Source organism: Hippocampus comes, unplaced genomic scaffold, assembly GCF_001891065.2.
Source record: "Hippocampus comes isolate QL1 unplaced genomic scaffold, H_comes_QL1_v1.1 scaffold7, whole genome shotgun sequence".
Taxonomy (NCBI): domain Eukaryota; kingdom Metazoa; phylum Chordata; class Actinopteri; order Syngnathiformes; family Syngnathidae; genus Hippocampus; species Hippocampus comes.
This window is the reverse complement of record NW_017842060.1, coordinates 6597730-6615176: the sequence shown is the minus strand read 5'-3', so window position 1 is coordinate 6615176 and position 17447 is coordinate 6597730. Positions and strand designations below refer to the sequence as shown.

General features: G+C 40.8%; 1 protein-coding gene across 1 annotated transcript; it reads right to left on the bottom strand.

Annotated features, from left to right (window-relative positions):
* Positions 1 to 903: 903 nt before the first annotated feature.
* Positions 904 to 15621, bottom strand: gucy1b1 (guanylate cyclase 1 soluble subunit beta 1). The gene is made up of 13 exons (XM_019862649.1): positions 15463 to 15621; positions 15150 to 15223; positions 12863 to 12963; positions 11785 to 11903; positions 11366 to 11563; positions 9599 to 9829; positions 9345 to 9461; positions 7923 to 8056; positions 6480 to 6677; positions 5101 to 5338; positions 4053 to 4193; positions 2565 to 2719; positions 904 to 2041 (listed from the first exon to the last, which is right to left on the bottom strand). The coding sequence occupies exons 1-13, from the start codon at positions 15463 to 15465 to the stop codon at positions 1918 to 1920; spliced, it is 1833 nt and encodes a 610-aa protein (XP_019718208.1). The 5' UTR covers positions 15466 to 15621; the 3' UTR covers positions 904 to 1917.
* Positions 15622 to 17447: the final 1826 nt, after the last annotated feature.

Here is a 17447-nt window from a genome sequence, read left to right as displayed (position 1 = left end):
TTGCATGCAGCATAGCAACTAAACGTTGCTTTACCGTGTTTGCTTTACATTTTTGAATTTGTAGAGGGCTGCCCATGGATGACTTGTACATCAGTGTAGGCAACATAAGGCTGAAAGGTACAGGCATTAAAGTGCAAAATACGAAAATCGAGACCCTGGGACTGTTGAGCAACTGAAGTCGTACTCAAGCAAGAATGGGAAAGAATCACCCCTACGAAACTTCAATAATTAGTGCCTTATTTTCTAACTTAATAATTTCCGAGTAACATATTTTTAATCAGAGCACACTTGTCTCTCAACCTTTTTGTTTCCTGTACGTATCATTTGGTACGTTTACATTATTCACCACTCGATTTGATTGCCATCTTCTTCAGTCAATAAAGTGTCCTATCGCCACGTTGAAGTGTGTGTGTATAGTACACACACAGTGCCCCAATCAGAAGATGTTATCAGGAAAGAGATAACACTTATAGTACCTTAGTCACTATGAAGAGCTGAGCAGCTAAAAATGGAAATACTGCTTACACGTTTATTCCAATTGATGTTACCTTTGACCTTACACACCTGCAAACCAATATTGCTTGGTACACCAATTTCGTATTCAAAATTGCTTCAGTGAATACAATTCTTGAGGCATTTTCCAGTGTTGTGCTTTTTACAGACGCTAGAGGGAGCCCGTGACGTATTACAGAACCACCTTTGCTATGCGACTCAACCCGAACCAGATTCAAAGGGGCTCGACACACGACGTTTCGAGGTTACAACCGGTGTGCGATGGACTCGTTTGCGCAGGCGCGTTGAATGCGTCGAATCAAATGTTACGTAGACATTTTACTGCGTGATCTTAAATTACTGACTATATGGTTTAAGTTGCTGAATTATACATTTTGCACTCATGAAAAATGAGTTAAAAATATTTTATTTGGGGCATTTTTCAAAAGTTACATACAACAGTACAGCAAAATAAAACATAATAATAAATATGTGTCTCTAAAAGTTTTCTGTGCATTAACACTGCAGTGGTAAATACTAAACGTGTGTGCAATTTCATTAGGTACACGAACATCCACCCCTCCATAATTTCTATACTTCTAAACCTCATGATTTTTTGTTGTGGTTGAACTGGAGCCTATCCCATCGGGACTGGTCGCCAGCCAATCACAGCCATATGTGGTAGACAACGTATATTGTAATATTCACACCTATGGCCAATCTAGAGTCTTCAATGAAGCGGGCATAATTTTGGGAATATGTGAGGAAGCAGAAGTACCGCAACACAGTCCAAACAAGCGCAGGTCGAACGTGCAAACTCCACAAGTCAAGATTCGAATCAGAATCTCTGAACTGTGCTACATGTGCTTAAAATGTTGGCAAGTTAACATCCAAGCCAAATAGTGTACAAAGTGGAAGTGCTTCAAGAGTGCGATTAGACAAAGGCGTTCACGCGCAAAATATTTTACACATAAAAGAAAAAAAAACCACATTGGTCAAATATAAAATGTCCACTTAGAGTGAGGAATGAAGTAAATATATTGCGACTTGAAAATATTCACCCTCACCAATGGGGGGCATGGTCAACAAACATGATGTAGCCTATGTAGAATAAACTTCGAATGTTTTTGATATATAGTTTTCTTTTACTTTTTAAAAGTGAAATCTCACTAACTTGAATGTCATTATGATTCCACTGTGGGTGTGTTTGGGCAGTGAAAAGTGCTTGACAAGTACAGCTATTATCACTCAAACTAATCAATATGTGTCTAAATTAGACACAGTAAATCCTGGGCTGTATATTATAGTGTAGCGAAGCACAGTGGCACAATTTCATGCCGGCAACTTTTGTGTCCAATCGACAACTGTGTTATTTCATTCTACTCAATCCATCTGATGAATTAGAGTTGAAGGTAGGGGAGGGCATCAGTGGACTTCCTGTCTGGACAGGAACCACACCTTCATGGGCTCCTTCTTCCCTTTCATGGTGACGGGGCCTCTGTAAGCCAGATGGAACTGAGGGTCCGCGTTCTCGGGGGACTGCAAGCACCTGGAACAACAGCAAATGGTTGTTTTTGTAAACCGTGTGCCTTCAAAATAATAGCTGAGGGTGTACACTCATCTATTGGCTGGTTTTGTGCTCAGGCCCAAACACTAACATAAAATTATTGCTTTGGTGCCATCTTGGTGCAAAGGGATTACAGTGAAATGAGGCATAACCTTGTCTAATAGCAAAGTAGTGCTTTGCCGCCATATATATATATATATATATATATGTATTTATCTTATACTTCTCCCTTTCATCATTTTGCTGCTGTAAATTGGGAATTTCCCCATTCTGAGACAAAAGTTTTCTTATCTTATCTTGTGGCATCAAAAAGCAATTACATGGCTTTCTAGAAGGTGTTTATTATATTTGTTACTGTCAGCGGGGCTCAGTTCCTTTAACACACTTGATCTGAAGACAGTGGTGCCGTGAGATACAAGTTACGCGTGTACTTCAAAACGCCAAACCTGAACAGAGGTGTCAAATCCAAGGCCAGAAAGTAAAACCCCACGTGACCGTTTCTCACCTGTATGTATATTCTGAAACATTGATTTTGCCCTTTTCACCAGTGGTTTCCGTGCGGCTTGTGAGGTTGACCGTGTTGCCGAAGAGGCAGTACCGGGGCATTCTCTGGCCAATCACCCCTGTCACCACCTCTCCCGTGTGGATCCCGATGGTAATCTGCAAAAACAACAATGTTTCCATAATAGCTCCAGAAGAGGCACTTGTAAGCAATCTACAGACTATTTCCCTGTCAAGCGCTTGGCACTGTGGTGGTCTTCAGAGCGTGAAGGCGCTCTTGTGCGCGAGATGAATGAGAATCTATTTTTAACTCGGGAGAGTGAGATCATTTGAGTGTGTTTTTGCTCTGAAAAAAGTCCACTCCTCTTTAGTGTGTGGCCAAAATAAACAAGCTTTTCTTAAAGCAGGCGTATTCTGCAATCAATGAAATAGTAACCATCACCCATGGTACATTTGAACACGGGAAACTCGGCTGCTGTTTAAAACAAACACAAATGAGTACAATAATAAATGAATTAAATCCCTTTTCATGGTTTCATTTATAACAAAAACTAACCATTTTACTTTTTTTTTAGTGCAGATAGTAACAAGTTTAAAAAAAGCCCCAGGCTAACCTATGGCTGTAGAGATGTATCTGTTCCAGCCGCAGAAAAAAATTACAAATACCCTTAATTTATTGCTGTGTGGTTAAAAATAAATACGGTAAAATACACTTTCTACCTACGAGCAAATCACTGTGCAACGTCTTCACCTTTTCACATGTGGTACTGTTGATGGTCACCATGAACACAGCGAGTCCAAAATGGCCGCCACATCACATAACACAATGGGGTGTGGCGGCCATTTTGGGCTATCAGTATTCAAAGTGACTGTTAACAAAGCTGTGAAGTCACATGAGTGAAAGACAGCACATTAAAATGCAAGAAAGGGAAGGGGATTTACAGGGAAACATGAGAATACCGTGACCAAAAGTGCAACCTGGCAAATTTTCTCTTTTGTTAGTACGGTTAACAATCACTAGCTGGTACAAGGCCTCAGCCTACGAGCTAGCAAACTGTTTCATCCCCACTATAGCTGACAAGTTTTTTTTTCTTTCAGTGTCTCTTTGTACCACTGCTATTAATAACTATCTTTGTATGATGAGTTAAGCGCTACATATTTTAAAAAATATTTTATTAGTATAACAGATAAGATTTTGACAAACCAAACTGTGCAGTGAGATCACAAACGTACACAAAACTCGTCTAGTTATTTCTGTTTTTCAGCAGTGCTGAAAACGGGGGCGATTTATCTGATTCATCCTTATTCCATCAACCCAGTATTAACTAGAATGTTATGTTTAGATTAGCGGCGGCTGATGATCATATTATTTCAAAGCCTTTTTTTTTTTTTTACTCGACTTACACTGTGAATAGAACCAATGAAAGAAATGAACTTTTCTACAATATTCAAATCTATTGCAATCGCACCTGCATAAGGGTCCAAATCCCACCTGTACGGGCTCGTCGTCCACTTTGACTTGTCCCGCGATTTCCAACATGTCGAGCGCAAGATGGCAAATGGACTTGGCGTGGTGCGTGCACGGCTCGGGCAGGCCGCTCACCGTCATGTACTTGTCGCCCACCGTCTCCACCTGTGTCGAAAACATTCCATAGCTTCCAGTGAGCCCCATTCTCTTTATTTGAAAAGTGCATTGTGTGACGCCCACCGAAGACATTAATGTCTTTCAATACACAGAGCAGCCCAAAATAAACTGGCTGATAAACACTTACATCAGCTTTGAGACATTGAGGTAGGGGCGAGACCACCAAGCCATTCAGCTCGTAGAGTAAATATTACTTCTTTTGGTGACCCAGTGCCTGAAGCCAATGGAGGCTTAGCTGGAAGTGGCTGGGGTCTGTTTGACTCCTTCAAGTGCATTCTTGTCTGAAAGCCCGCAGTGTAAATCTGCCACGAGAGGCCCATAAAGCGCTGCGCTCACTCTCAAAAGCTGCTCTGTGTTGTTTAGAGATCCATACTACTGTTCCACCGGTGAAAAACTCAAGTCAACCACTATAAATAGTCGTTCGCCAGCACGCAATCAAGGTTGTTACATCACGTTTTTTTGCACCGCAGGGCCACTGCTGCATTCAAACATAAGGAGGGGCATAAGGGCCACGCTGAAAAGGAAAAATAAGCGTAAATATAAGAACAAAGTCATAATTTTATGAAAATAAATGTGAATTTCCTTGAGAAAAAAATTGCAATACAATTAGACTTGTGGTATTTTTTCAAGAAAAAGAAAATTGTCTGAAAATATATATATTTTTCGAAACATAAATAATAGTTTTATGAGGATGAAGTTGTATTTTTAATCAACATTTTACGAGAAACATTTTTTTTAATGAAAAGGGGTGTGTTATTTGAAGAATAAATTTGCATTTGCTGGGGGCATATTTCACGCAGGTGCGTGTTCTTCCACACGATTTTACCGTAATTCATATTTTTTTGAAAGAAAAACGTCAGTAACAAAGTCATATTTCAACGAGTGAATTCCAAACCTTGTACACGTATGGGTTCTTTCGCGAGTCGGTCAAGATGTCGAATCGGGTGTAAACGTCATTGAGCAGGTTGACAATCTTGATGGCGCCCTCGGCGGAGGCATGCTTGCTACAGAAGGCGTTGAAGCCAACGATGCCGCTGAAAAGAATGGTGACATTGTCGTAGCGCTTGGCCGGGACTGGCCGCTTGTGTCGCAGTTCGTTGGCTACGGACGGAGGCAGGACGGAGTACAGCAGTCTGAAAAACAAAAGATGGAAGACGGAAGAGTGCACGGGGGGCAAGTGAATATGTTGTGGACAGATTTGATGCCGTCCTTTTTGGATGGGCGCTTTTATTCGCTCACCCACCATCTTTTGGGTCATTTCTACATGCTGGCTGCATTTGGATAAAAGGGTGGTGTTCCTATGGCAACCGCTGAGATCATGGAGGCTTGGTCAAAGCTTTCAGGCATGCCCAAAAAAAAAAATCTATGCCGTGGAGCCCTTAAAGTCCATCCAATTTGTCTGATGTCGTGGTTTCGATTCTAATTGAATTAGTCTGTTGTGGTGTAAAAGTGTTGCCATCATAAAAATCTTTTGCTCTATATGCAATGATTTAAGTGACGGTTTTGTTAAATACTAACAGGGAAGCCTTGAATGTGTCCAATTGGACAACATTGATATGAAGAACACACAAATCCAGTACCCACTCGTCTTTTTTTCTCAACAGAGTGCTGCTCACCACCTGCCAAATAAATAACGCCAAGCCGTTCGTGGAAGGTCAGACTCACTGAGAATCAATAGATTCTCACCTTGCTGACACTTCAGCATGACTGAGAGGCATGGATTAGTGTTTAAAAGACGTCCATTGGAGAAAGCAACAGTTAAAAGGGCTACACTCACAACCTAAACTGATATATTAATAGCAGCCTAAAAGCAGGCGCTATCTCCATTCAGCAGTTTTTTTTGTTGTTGCTGAATTTAGTATTAAAACATTTTGAAGCAGGATAACTAACTCGACCATGAACATTTTTATTCCCAGTGATGAAAGCATTCATATCAAAATAGTAGCCTAGGCAGGAGGTGACAATGTAGCATTTGGTGCGAGTCCATTTTAGTCAATTTTGTTTCCATTTTTTTTCTGTTATTTGCCAAAGTAAAATATTTGAATCATTTTTCAGGACCGTCAACAGCTTTTGTCTTTTTAGCTTCGTGCGAAAGGCAATTCTAATTGTTCTAGGGCTGCAGCTATCAAATATTTACAGTTTAGTATTCTAGCAACTGTTTTCGTGTTGAGTGGCTCAACATTACTCGTGGGCATTTGCAGCTTGTGAATGAATGTCCACAAACTACGACTGTAAATCGAATTTGCGCACGCATTGAAGAGAAAATAGTCCAACCTGTCCGTCTTCTTTTTCTCGTCCTCCAGGGCCCGGAGTGTGTGCTGCAGGCGGTCGGTGAGGATCTCCAGCTCCTGGGTCAGCTTGTACTCTTCACGAAACTGCTCGCCCAACAGCACCAGGTCTCGTGTGGCATCGTGCAGCGGGATGTCGCTCAGGTACAAGCCTCGTCGCGTCAGGTCGTCCAGGTTCATCACACTTTTGTCAGAAGGAAGCACAATGCGGGGATGTTGGTGTTATTGTTGCCTTTCAAAAGCGGGGACTGGCCTGGTGAGTGACGTGTGCGTATATTTGGTGGGCTGTTGTTAGCTCATGTTCGCTAGCATGCCCGTTGAGTCCCCGGGCACGAGTTATGGCCAGCTGGGTGAAATAATTGTTTATTTCTTTTGTTCCTGTTTGTTCAATAAAGCCATTATAAGGGGGCTGAAGGGGGGTTAGTATGATACGTTCGAAGTACAGATGGTAGGCTTTATTGAATTTGCGAACATCCACAAGTTAAGGATTTTGGCCATTGTTGACACACTGTTGTGGAATGCTTTGGATGAATGAGACACATTACACTTATTTTTTAATTATTATTTATTTATTTTTATTATTTTCCAAGCATGAAAAGATCCCAAACTTGGGACATTTTGTGTCCATTAACAACTGTTTCCTCCTGCTTTTCTGACTTTGTGCCAATTTACAGCATTGACACCGGTACATGGAGTGGTGCGCGCGTCTGCAGCAACATGAGTTCATGTGTGAAAAATGGTCAGTGCGAAATTCCAGAGATTTTGCTTCTACTTTTATTGTAATCGAATTATCCTGATATTGTGTTGTCTGTTGGCCCTTTAACACTGCCTAAAAGGGGGCCTTTTCACTTTTGTAAAGGGCACAGACACTGAATGAACCCTTTTCATGAACCAATAATGAGAACCTGTAACCTGATAACGTGATAGGCTGTCCACTGTAATGACCGTTGTCCCTGAAAAATCAAGAAGGCGATTTTGCGACCTCTGAGGTAGTATCAGAGAGGTAACTGAGGTGGGATGGCGCTTGTGTGTGAGGGTAATCCGCAACTGGGACTAAGGGGTAACACTTGACGCTCACTTCTCCTGTCCTGTTGTGTTGAAAGCGATTACACTCACCAACACAACTATTGTTATGCGTCACACCAAACCCCTGCGCCGATGTCATCTCTGCTATAAAAGTGTCTTGCATCTGCGAGGACAACCTCTCTTGAACCCTGCTCCCCTCCTTCTAATATTTCCAATAAACATACTAAGACAAAGGGCAGCAAGGCCAATGGAGGTGACAAGAGAATCGAATCTAATTTTCAGGATTTCATTGCTCTTCCGGGGCCGTGTGCTTGCACGCATTTGGACTGTTTGAAAAGAAAATCAATGACAATAAAAGAAAGCGAGATTGGGCTGTGAACACTGAGGTACAGTGTAAACTTACCTGGGCGAGCAAAGAAAGAGGATGTTCTCGGCTTCGGGCAAATAAATCATCTGTCCTTTTAACCGTAGACAGCTGATCTCCACCCCCGTCAGCTCGTCCTCATTCTCCACCGTCTCCACGTTTAGCAGACCCTCCTGCCAGGGTTACATCAACCTTTATGAATATTTCATTGAATGTTCCTCCACAAAACAAGCCTTGCAGTAAAAACGGGGTGCAACTACACCTTGCTTTTTATTTTTAAAGTCAAAAAGCCTTTTTTTTTCCTTAAAGGTCTGCCTGCCATAGAAAACTGAAGAAGACTTAAGATAGACCAAAAGTTTAATTTGATTCTGCTGGAACGTTGTCATGCGCTGGATGTTCTCACTTGGATCCTTTAGAATGGTGTAAAACAGGGGCGTCAAACTAATTTTTTTGTCACGGGCCACTTTAGGGTTACGTCTTCCCGCGGAGGGCCGTTACAAAAGTGAAACTGAATAAATGTTTCTCGGGCTATTATTACTTGTACACAACAAATGGATGGATGACTAGTTTTATTTTTGAAATGACTGAAGTCCACCATTTGTTTGTTGTTGCTCAATTATTGTTGAGATAAGTGGAACGAGGCTAACAAAATTTCAACGTTATTTATCACGTGACAATTTAACATTTCGGTACAGGTTTTAGCAGTGATTTCCTTTTGCGGGTCACATAAAGTGATGTGGCGGGCCGGATCTGGCCCCCGGGCCTTGACTTTGACACCTGGTGTAAAAGATTGACTTTGTCTCAGATACGATCAGGAATATTTGTTCTGCTAGCTCACCTGCTAAATGTTTGGCACTGTGGGTGTGTGAATGTTTATTCCGTGTATGCTTTTGTATGTCGTTGTGTTTGTTCAAAAAAGCTATTGAAAGTGCACTTGTGGCTGGGCCCAATTTTTGATCGCTTATGGGGGGATTAAAATTGACTCCAGCCATATTAACCCTTTCAGGGACAGCGGTTACTACACTGGACAGTTTATCATGTTATCGGGTAACAGGGTGCATCAAAGGGTAAAATTATCCTACATTGATGCCATATATTATGTTGGCAATCGTAGATGCGCTGTTCTACGCTAGTTCCGCTTCGCAGTAGACATGTTGCACTTTGCTTTCTTGTTTTAAGTATGCAATGATTCATAAATTTGGACAGTCTGCGTCTTTTACGTAGTCCATCCTTCTGTTTCACCGCCATCGTGTGAACAAACTGAATGGCGCATGCGACCGCATGAACTTAGACTGTGGAAAAGTCGTCCCTGCGGGCGAAGCTTCACGGCAGCAAAAAAAAAAAAAAAATATATATATATATATTGTAATTGAATTAATCGAGTCACTCAATTAATCTGGTAAACCTGATCTTGTTAGAAAACCGTGTTGCGACAATGACAGCTCTTAGACAAGATCCTACCTTGCTTCGCAGGACAAAGACAGTGTTGATGTGGGAAAGAATGCCATGGTAGCTGAAGTCAATGTGTGGGCGGACCAGGGAGAAAACCGACGGGAGGATGCAGGCGCCAGGTTGGAGCTAAAAAGGCAAGGGGGGAAATGAAAAGAGGCGTAATTCAGACGCTCCAGATTAGAAATGACCATGTGTGTGCTCTATAACAACTGATCCCCCCGCCTTTTTTACGCTGAGTCATTGTCGCTTAACGGTGAGCAGACCTGAGGCAGCACCCGGTAAATGGCGTTGCCGCACTGCGTGAGCATCAGGTCTTTGTCGAACATCAGGTGAAAGGGGAAGGCCTTGCAAAAGGTGTACGGACTGATGCGCGTCTCCTGGGTGCCGTTCTCCTCGAAGCCGTCCAGGTCCTCGTAGAAAGCCTCTTCCTCCGAGTCCTTTTCCTCGATCAGGAACTTGATGTGGTCGCACTCTTCGCTTTTGGGTTGGATCATCTGAAGTTTAAATTGAAGATTAAACTTCTTCGGATTGTAAATGGCATAAAAAAAAAAGTTCAATGCTGTACTTTCTAAAATACTCCTTACTTTACTGCACAACTGCTGATTTACTTTTTTCCCCCACCTCATACGGCAATAGGATGGAGAAAAAAAAAGACAAAAACAGAACCGGGGCAGCCGCTGCAGGAGTGTTTCGATGTCACTTAGTGGCTTTGTGTTTTAAAAGAGGTGTACGGAAATACAATTGTAAAACATCATAAATGATTTCCTTTTTTTTTTCTCTTTTTTTTTGCTGTTCTTGACAGCTCAGTACGATAGCGCAAGACTAAACCATATCGGTCATGAAGATAAGCTAGCGGGCGCGACCAAGATATTGAGATGATGCACTTCAAATTTTATATAATTTGCTGGTGTCGGGTCAAAACCTCCTATGTCACAAATTGGTCAATTTCACATTGTTTCGACAACATCTATCCAATTGATCAATTCAGATGTGTGGGTGCTATTTTTTATTTTTGTTTCGTTATTTCTTCACAAATCAAAGGGTGCACGGCATTTTATATCAAGTAAGCTTTGCTCCTGAAACTTATCTTTTTTTAAGTGGCTGTTAGTGCAACCTCCAGTGACCAAAATAAGCAATAAAAGTTACTTTTATTGAAGAATTGCATTTAATGTGTTCTGTACGTTTGACACTCTGCAGAAATCATCCCCCACGGGCTGGTTTGGCCCACCCGACGGACCGGTTCTGGCCCGCCGGCCGTACGTTTGACGTCTCTGGTATAACGTGATGACTGATCCGAACTGCACCGTCGTTCTAAGTAAGTCATCTACGAATGTGTCTGTCTCGTCCTTGCTGCCCTTAAATAAATCATGTACCCTAAAAATAAAAGTGCAAAATGCATGAATCTAAAGTCTATTACAGTAGAATTACGTAGGAGCGCCGACGATGACATTAATCAGTGTCGGCATGAGGCACACTGACGTCAGGCTGCTGTCTCTGCGCCTTGTTTCCACGGCAACCGTGGCTAATATTTCCCCAGATTGGGTCTCACATTAGGAGCGTCTGCCGTTTTTTTTTTTCCCTCCTGCGCTTTCAGTACACACCCACACACACACACACACACACACGCACGCACACACACGCGCACACATGTGCACAATGCTGCAAAATATATGATCCCGTCCATAAAAATGATTAGGAGGCAGCAACTGGAGGGTATGGCGGCGAAGAATGTTCCCGTCATGTCATGATTGTTGGCTGATTAGCATATATATGGGTGAAAATGATGGATGAAAATAGTTCAAATAAATGGGAGTCATCTTGAAAATACTCCGTGCGAGTGAGACTATTTCTTCGATCTAAAACGACTACCCTCGTCGCAGATATCTTTCCAAAACCTCTCTCTACCGCCTAGGCCTTTCTGTGATTCAGTCCTCATATCATAACATCTCCCTCCTCTGTACTTAGGACACAGGAGACAGCAGACAAAAAAAAAAAAAAAATGCGTGGAAAAAAAAAAGGGCAAAGCAGACCTTCATCTCTATCTCTGTGCCATGGATTTGTTGTGCGACCGTTTTAATGATGCCAATCACGATGTCCTGCAGGCCTTCTCGCTCAGAGTAGTAGTGCAGGATTAGATTGTTGCCCTTCTCTGCATCCGTGCAGCGGAACGAGGGAGCCCTCATACCGGGATAGATGGTCCCCAGGTGATCGTGAAGGGCGTCCAAATTCTGAGAAAAATCACAAACAATCAGTGCTAATCGATATTCTGCAACAGCAAAGTCATTCTGCGATTATTTTTCTACACTTTGTGTGTGTGATAGACTGGCGACCAGTCCAGGTTCTATCCCGACATTCTTGTGTTTTTGTTAGAAATTAGAAACAAAAACATAGTGACCGTCTGCTCTCGGTGGCAGGCTTTCTCACATCTCAATTCGAAATAGACTTTTACCTGAAGGAATTCGCGCACGTTTGACCCCAGCACCCGCAAAATGGTGTCGTATCCCGACTCTTGGCAAAACTCAAAGAACATCTTCCCGAACATCTGCAGGATTTCTCCTGCATTAATCTCTGGAATGCAAAGAAAATATTAACACCTTGATAAAGTCCAATTCTGGCTGTATTCATGTGATAAATATCCACAAAAGTGTAACAGTGTGATCACGTTTGACAAATATCAAACAGGAAATACTGTTAGTGCACATAATGAGGCACTCGAGTTACAATTAATCTTCATCTTATTCATATATTAGCTTCCATGTACATGTGAACGTAGTAAGGACATTCTATTAGGCACACACTAATGAGATCCAATCCGAGAGGCGTATCGAAAATGTTGCCTCGACAAACTCCATTAAAAAAAAACGCCACCGTAACAAACGATCACAATGGATCGTAGCGCGCATCCGCCAATTGAATGTCACAGTAAAATTTTACGCATCATAAAACGTATACACTTATGTCATGAAATCAATCCCTGTCGTGATTGAGTTTGTGTTCGTCTCCAGTAGGTGGCAGAGTAGTTCCAGTCTGTTCAGCTGCACACCTGGTAGCCATCGTGACAAATGGACTCGTTAAGGACTTCCAAGTCAACAACTCACTGTAGGATAATTCGCCTTCCTCAAGTTATTGTTCATGTGCAATTTTCTTGATGTTCCAGATTTTTCTCCCTTTTTCTCGTTCCTTGTTTATTGCTTTCTTGTAAGTAAGTCATTTAGTTTGGGAAATTATTCTCAATTTATGGCAAAAATGGCATTTGTCGTGATTTGATTCTCTTGTCCGATTGAGACATGCAATTTCCGTTTGTATTTTCTTCGTCTTTTGCAGGCGCTTTTTGGTTTTCTCCTTTTGTCCTGGTGTGTTGACCAGCATCATTATTCGGTCTTACGTTTGTTAATAAACCTTTTTTGTACACACACACACACACACACACACACACACACACACACACACACACACACACACACACACACACACACATATATATGCATTGCTTACTGTGCCACAGCAAATAAGAGAAAAAGACTTACTGAGTACTTTGCTGGCAGCGGCGACCAGGTCATACGTTTTGGTGTCATCGTAAATGATCCGAACGAGGAACTGACCCTCGATGTCGAGTTGCGCTTCCCTCCTGGTGATGAAATTCATGTCAGACCAGACGTCCACATGTCCACTTTTGTTTTACACATAAGAAGGTAATTGCACTTGATAGCGAAACTGTTCATCGGTTTTAAATCTGCAGTCACTCATGTGCATCGCCGGGCACTCCAGCATCCATTATCTCACAGAAAATGTAATGCAGTTGTCATTAGTTCTGTTCAGGCTGAGAAAACAAACCTGATTTATGGGCAATAGTGGCCAGATCTTTTGAACCCACAGCAGGTGAAAAAACATACCATAAAAGGTTTTCAATGGAAAATCGGGATTAATTTGTCTATAGCTGATCCAAGTTAAAAAGGAGGAGAAGAAGAAGGGTGATAAATTGAATATGAGATATCAGTGAGATGCGGCATGTCTGCATCGAGGAGAATAACAACTATGGAAACATTTACACAAGACAGCTGCAGCTCTTAACTTTCGCTTCTACGTTTTTTTTTTCTGTTAGGGTCGTGGCGGGTTCAGGGCGCAGAAGAGAGAGCGCGCTAAAAAAATGTCATGTTGACATTAAACGGTGATAGAATAGGAGGCGCTCAAGAACAACACATTTAAATGTCACTTGGAGCACATTCTTTGCAGTAATGCTCAGGGTTTTCCCACAGCTTTTTTTAAAAAACATTTGGCAACAACTCAGCACAAAATAAAGCAAAGAGTTTTTCAGAATCACCTGCAAGTTCAACAAATCAAAACAGTTGCAAGGTAAGGTGTATTTAACAGAAGAGCTCAAAATACAAGAGCATCTTCATTTTTTTTTTTTTATTAATTGAGTAAATTCAAGTTTATTTTTATTCATTTATCTATTTTATTTTTCATTCCAGATAAAGTAAATAACTTTTATTGAGGAGATCCAAACTTACTATGTAATAAACGAAATGAAAGGTGAAGGAAGGCACGTGAAAAATGTTCTTTCCCACATTATTTCTATGTGTCCACAAATGTCTAAACACAGCATTCGGAATAATATTGCATTTTTTGAATATTAATTAAGCAGCAAAATACACCTGTTTTTATCCGTCTCAGAAGGCAGCCATTTTGTCACTTGCTGTCGACTGAAAATGACATCACAGTTGCTCCGGGGCTCCGGTAACGACCAATCACAGCTCTGCTGTTTTCTGGGCTTGCTCTTGTGACATTCGCAAGCCCCGCAGCACTGTGATCTCATCTTTCATCAATACGTTTCATTCCATAACAGTTACTTATGATAAAACATTGCCTGTACAGCAAATCATGACTTTTATGATGGCGAGGACTTCTATTTCCTATAGTTCTAATAGTAAACATTGTTTTGAAATCGGAGCCAAATCAGAGGTCGACACTACTGTCAGTTTTTTTTTATGGGGTGCAAATACATTTGAATTGTGCAAATGTACAGTGTTAACAACCACATTAAAAAAATATATTGTTATGCATTCATGACAAAGGCTGGAGTGAGAAAGCAGGTCAAAGTCCACAGTTACAATATCTACCCAATCAATTTCCATGTCATTTCTTCATTACTCTACTGGACACCGACTGCCAGCAGTTATTTTGGTTATTCATAGGGACGCTTGATTGGGCTGAATCTTGGCCCTTATGAAAAAGGTCTTTAGGTAAAAATGATCTGATGTTAGTTTTATGGTGTTTGTGGTGCACTCGCATTGGCAGATATCAAACACACAATTTTTGGGGGAAAGCCTGATTTCAGATCTGAGAATATGTGATTTCCAAAGCTTTTTTTTCTGTTTACCCTGCCATGATGCATATCCCAATTGCCCCATATGAGATAATATCATTGTGTTTGGGCAACTGCACATGCTGTGCAAATCAAGTATCAGTCAAGTATGGTGGATGGACATGAACAAATCTTCATCATTACATGTCAAAAATGAGTTCCCCAAACTAACAGGGTTGTGACAGACGTTGTTAAGAGTCAGTTAAGGATAAGTTATTTTGACAAGTTATGTTCAATAAAAAATGTATATGTCGTGGTGTGAGCATGTGGTTTGGTCTTGTTTGTTAATCATTAAAAGCAAGCGTCCAATGGGCCTGTATCACGTCTGAGGTCACTACCTGCTCCCAGTCAAACATTTCCTGCTTCTAGTCAAACATTTTATTGTGTAAACACGAGCATATAATAAGCATAACAATCATTAAAAAAAGGGCATAACAATATACACTCACTTGATGTCTTCCCACACTTCCGGTCCGTAATTCCTCAAAACGAGCAGCTCCAAGGCGTGATTCACAAAGCCGTACTGTAAATACATGACAAACAATGACAGCACACTTGACCGCGTTCCCGACGCTATAAGCTCAGCTACACACGCTTGTTTGGAAAAATTAGTAACGCAACGAGGACAAATTCAAAGGGTACCAGATCGGATTGTATTCACCTGTTAATATGCCGAGTAATAACATAACATAACCGGGCAAGCGGCGCTAAGCAAAAACGTCACCGGCATGCCGGGCTTACATGAAACACAAATATACGTACCATAGTGCCGGCTGCACTTGACTTCGCTTCTTTTCTTCTTTTTTTTTTTTTTTTTTTTTTTTAACCAAAAAGCGTCGCTTCGGACATAAGCGTCATCGCTCCGTTACAGATGCTGATAGTCGTCGCGGCTTGCACGCCTCCTTGCTCCATCAGTTTGTGATTGGCAACACTCGCGTCCAATCAGGCGTCAGGATGCGTATTACGTAAGGAGTACAACGGGCCAATGAGAACGCAGCGTCGGGTGTTTCGAACGCTGAGGCTGGTGAACGCCAGCACCGTTTGCGTTTGAGCTGTGCTGTTTAACATATACAGGAAACAAAGGTTATATAAAGTTTACACACCCCTGTTAAAATGCTGGATTTTGCGATATTAAAAAAATTGCATTTGCTGGATATTAAAAAAAAATTACACCAAGATAAATAATTTCAAGTCATTAAATAACATGTGGCCTGTAGCCAGTACAACTTAATTGAAAGGCTTTTAAAAAATATATTTTGGAGAGGGGAAGTAAAAATAAAAAACTGAGATGATGTGGTTGCACACCCTCTTAAATCTAAGGATGTGGCTGAGCTCAGAATGAACTAATGTCTAAGTTTATATGTTGTTTTTTTTTTCATTTTAGGGATATACTAAATGACTTATTGTATTCACATGAAATAAGTCAATATAGACAAAGAACAATCGGTAGGGATGCATAAGGTTTTCTCAGCTTCTTCCGACTCCCTTTTGGACATGTAAACTGTGTTTAACAATGAAGCACATGTGTTTTCCCTTCTTTAAAATCTTTTTTACTTTCTACTCCAAGATTTTTTGTGACTTGTTGAAATGTTCTGATAAATACATTCTTGCCAATGAAAATGTGCACACTTCACAAAATAAAGCTACAATATTGATGTTTATTTGTACGACGTCCTCTCTCAGTGGCGTTTGTGGTGCAAAATGTATGCTTCAGACTCAGGGTCATTTTATCAATATATTTATTGCACTCTTGTTGGCACTACAGCAACAATTAAAGCACATCCTTATGAGTGATCGAAGGACATTCATTGTATTCTTGTCTTTGATGCTCGTTGTGCTATGAAAACAATGTAATAAATAGAGTATAAACATGTGTACAGTGAAAACAGTAAAAATACTTTACTAGGAAACTGCAGTACTGGAATGTATAATGAATGTATTTCAAATATATATTTTGATGGAAGAAGTTGTGGCTTGCATTCATATTGAAAGAAACAAAAGTTATCAACGTTTTTCCATGAAAATGTGCGATCCTGCTTTCAAAAGGCACCTGAGTTTGCTCTGTGAATCTTAAATCTAGATATAAGGTGAACCTTTAAAAATGTTTTTCGATGTTTTCACCACTTATCCAAAATATAGACAATACACAAAGCCAATTCAGTGTTTTTGTAAACTTTTCACAGTCATGTCAAGGTGCAAGCAGGAAGAAATGTTGTTAAAATATTTGCTGGAAAAATATTTCGAGAATTTATTTCTCATTCTAACAAAACATCTGATCATCCTAACAAGCACTGGATCAACCCAAAAAGCATTTCACATCACATCAATATATATTATCAAATTATTTCACTAATATTTTTGGCAGCACTTTCTTGTGTATTGCGATCTTAAAAAAAAAAGAAAAAAAAAGAAAAGATAAAAACAGAAAGGAAATCAGTGACTTAAATTAGGGTTTGAAATAATTAACATATTTTTGAAACTGATTCGGCCTGCGGTGAGTGTTTGCACAGATGGACAATAGTGCGAGTCATGAGGAATTTTTAAACTCATGTCGTCATATTTCAATCAAAATCAATTCGGCGCTGGCTTGTCCCATCTGGGAATATGATTTTTTTTCCCTTTCAAATTTAGTTCGACTGAAACAAGACTTGACATCTGTGAGCACGATCTTATTGTTTGAGCCAAAGGTGCTTTCAAAGAAACCAGTTGGAACGCTTCACGCAAGTCAATTATTTACATTTAAAGGG

What these genes read in the sequence shown, in the direction of transcription:
- gucy1b1 (XM_019862649.1), bottom strand. An exon ending in CGCTGCCAGCAAAGTACTCA is followed by an intron (nt 11,904 to 12,862) that starts GTAAGTCTTTTT and finishes TTTGCATTCCAG; the next exon opens with AGATTAATGCAGGAGAAATC. An exon ending in CTCTTTCTTTGCTCGCCCAG is followed by an intron (nt 6,678 to 7,922) that starts GTAAGTTTACAC and finishes TTCTGACAAAAG; the next exon opens with TGTGATGAACCTGGACGACC.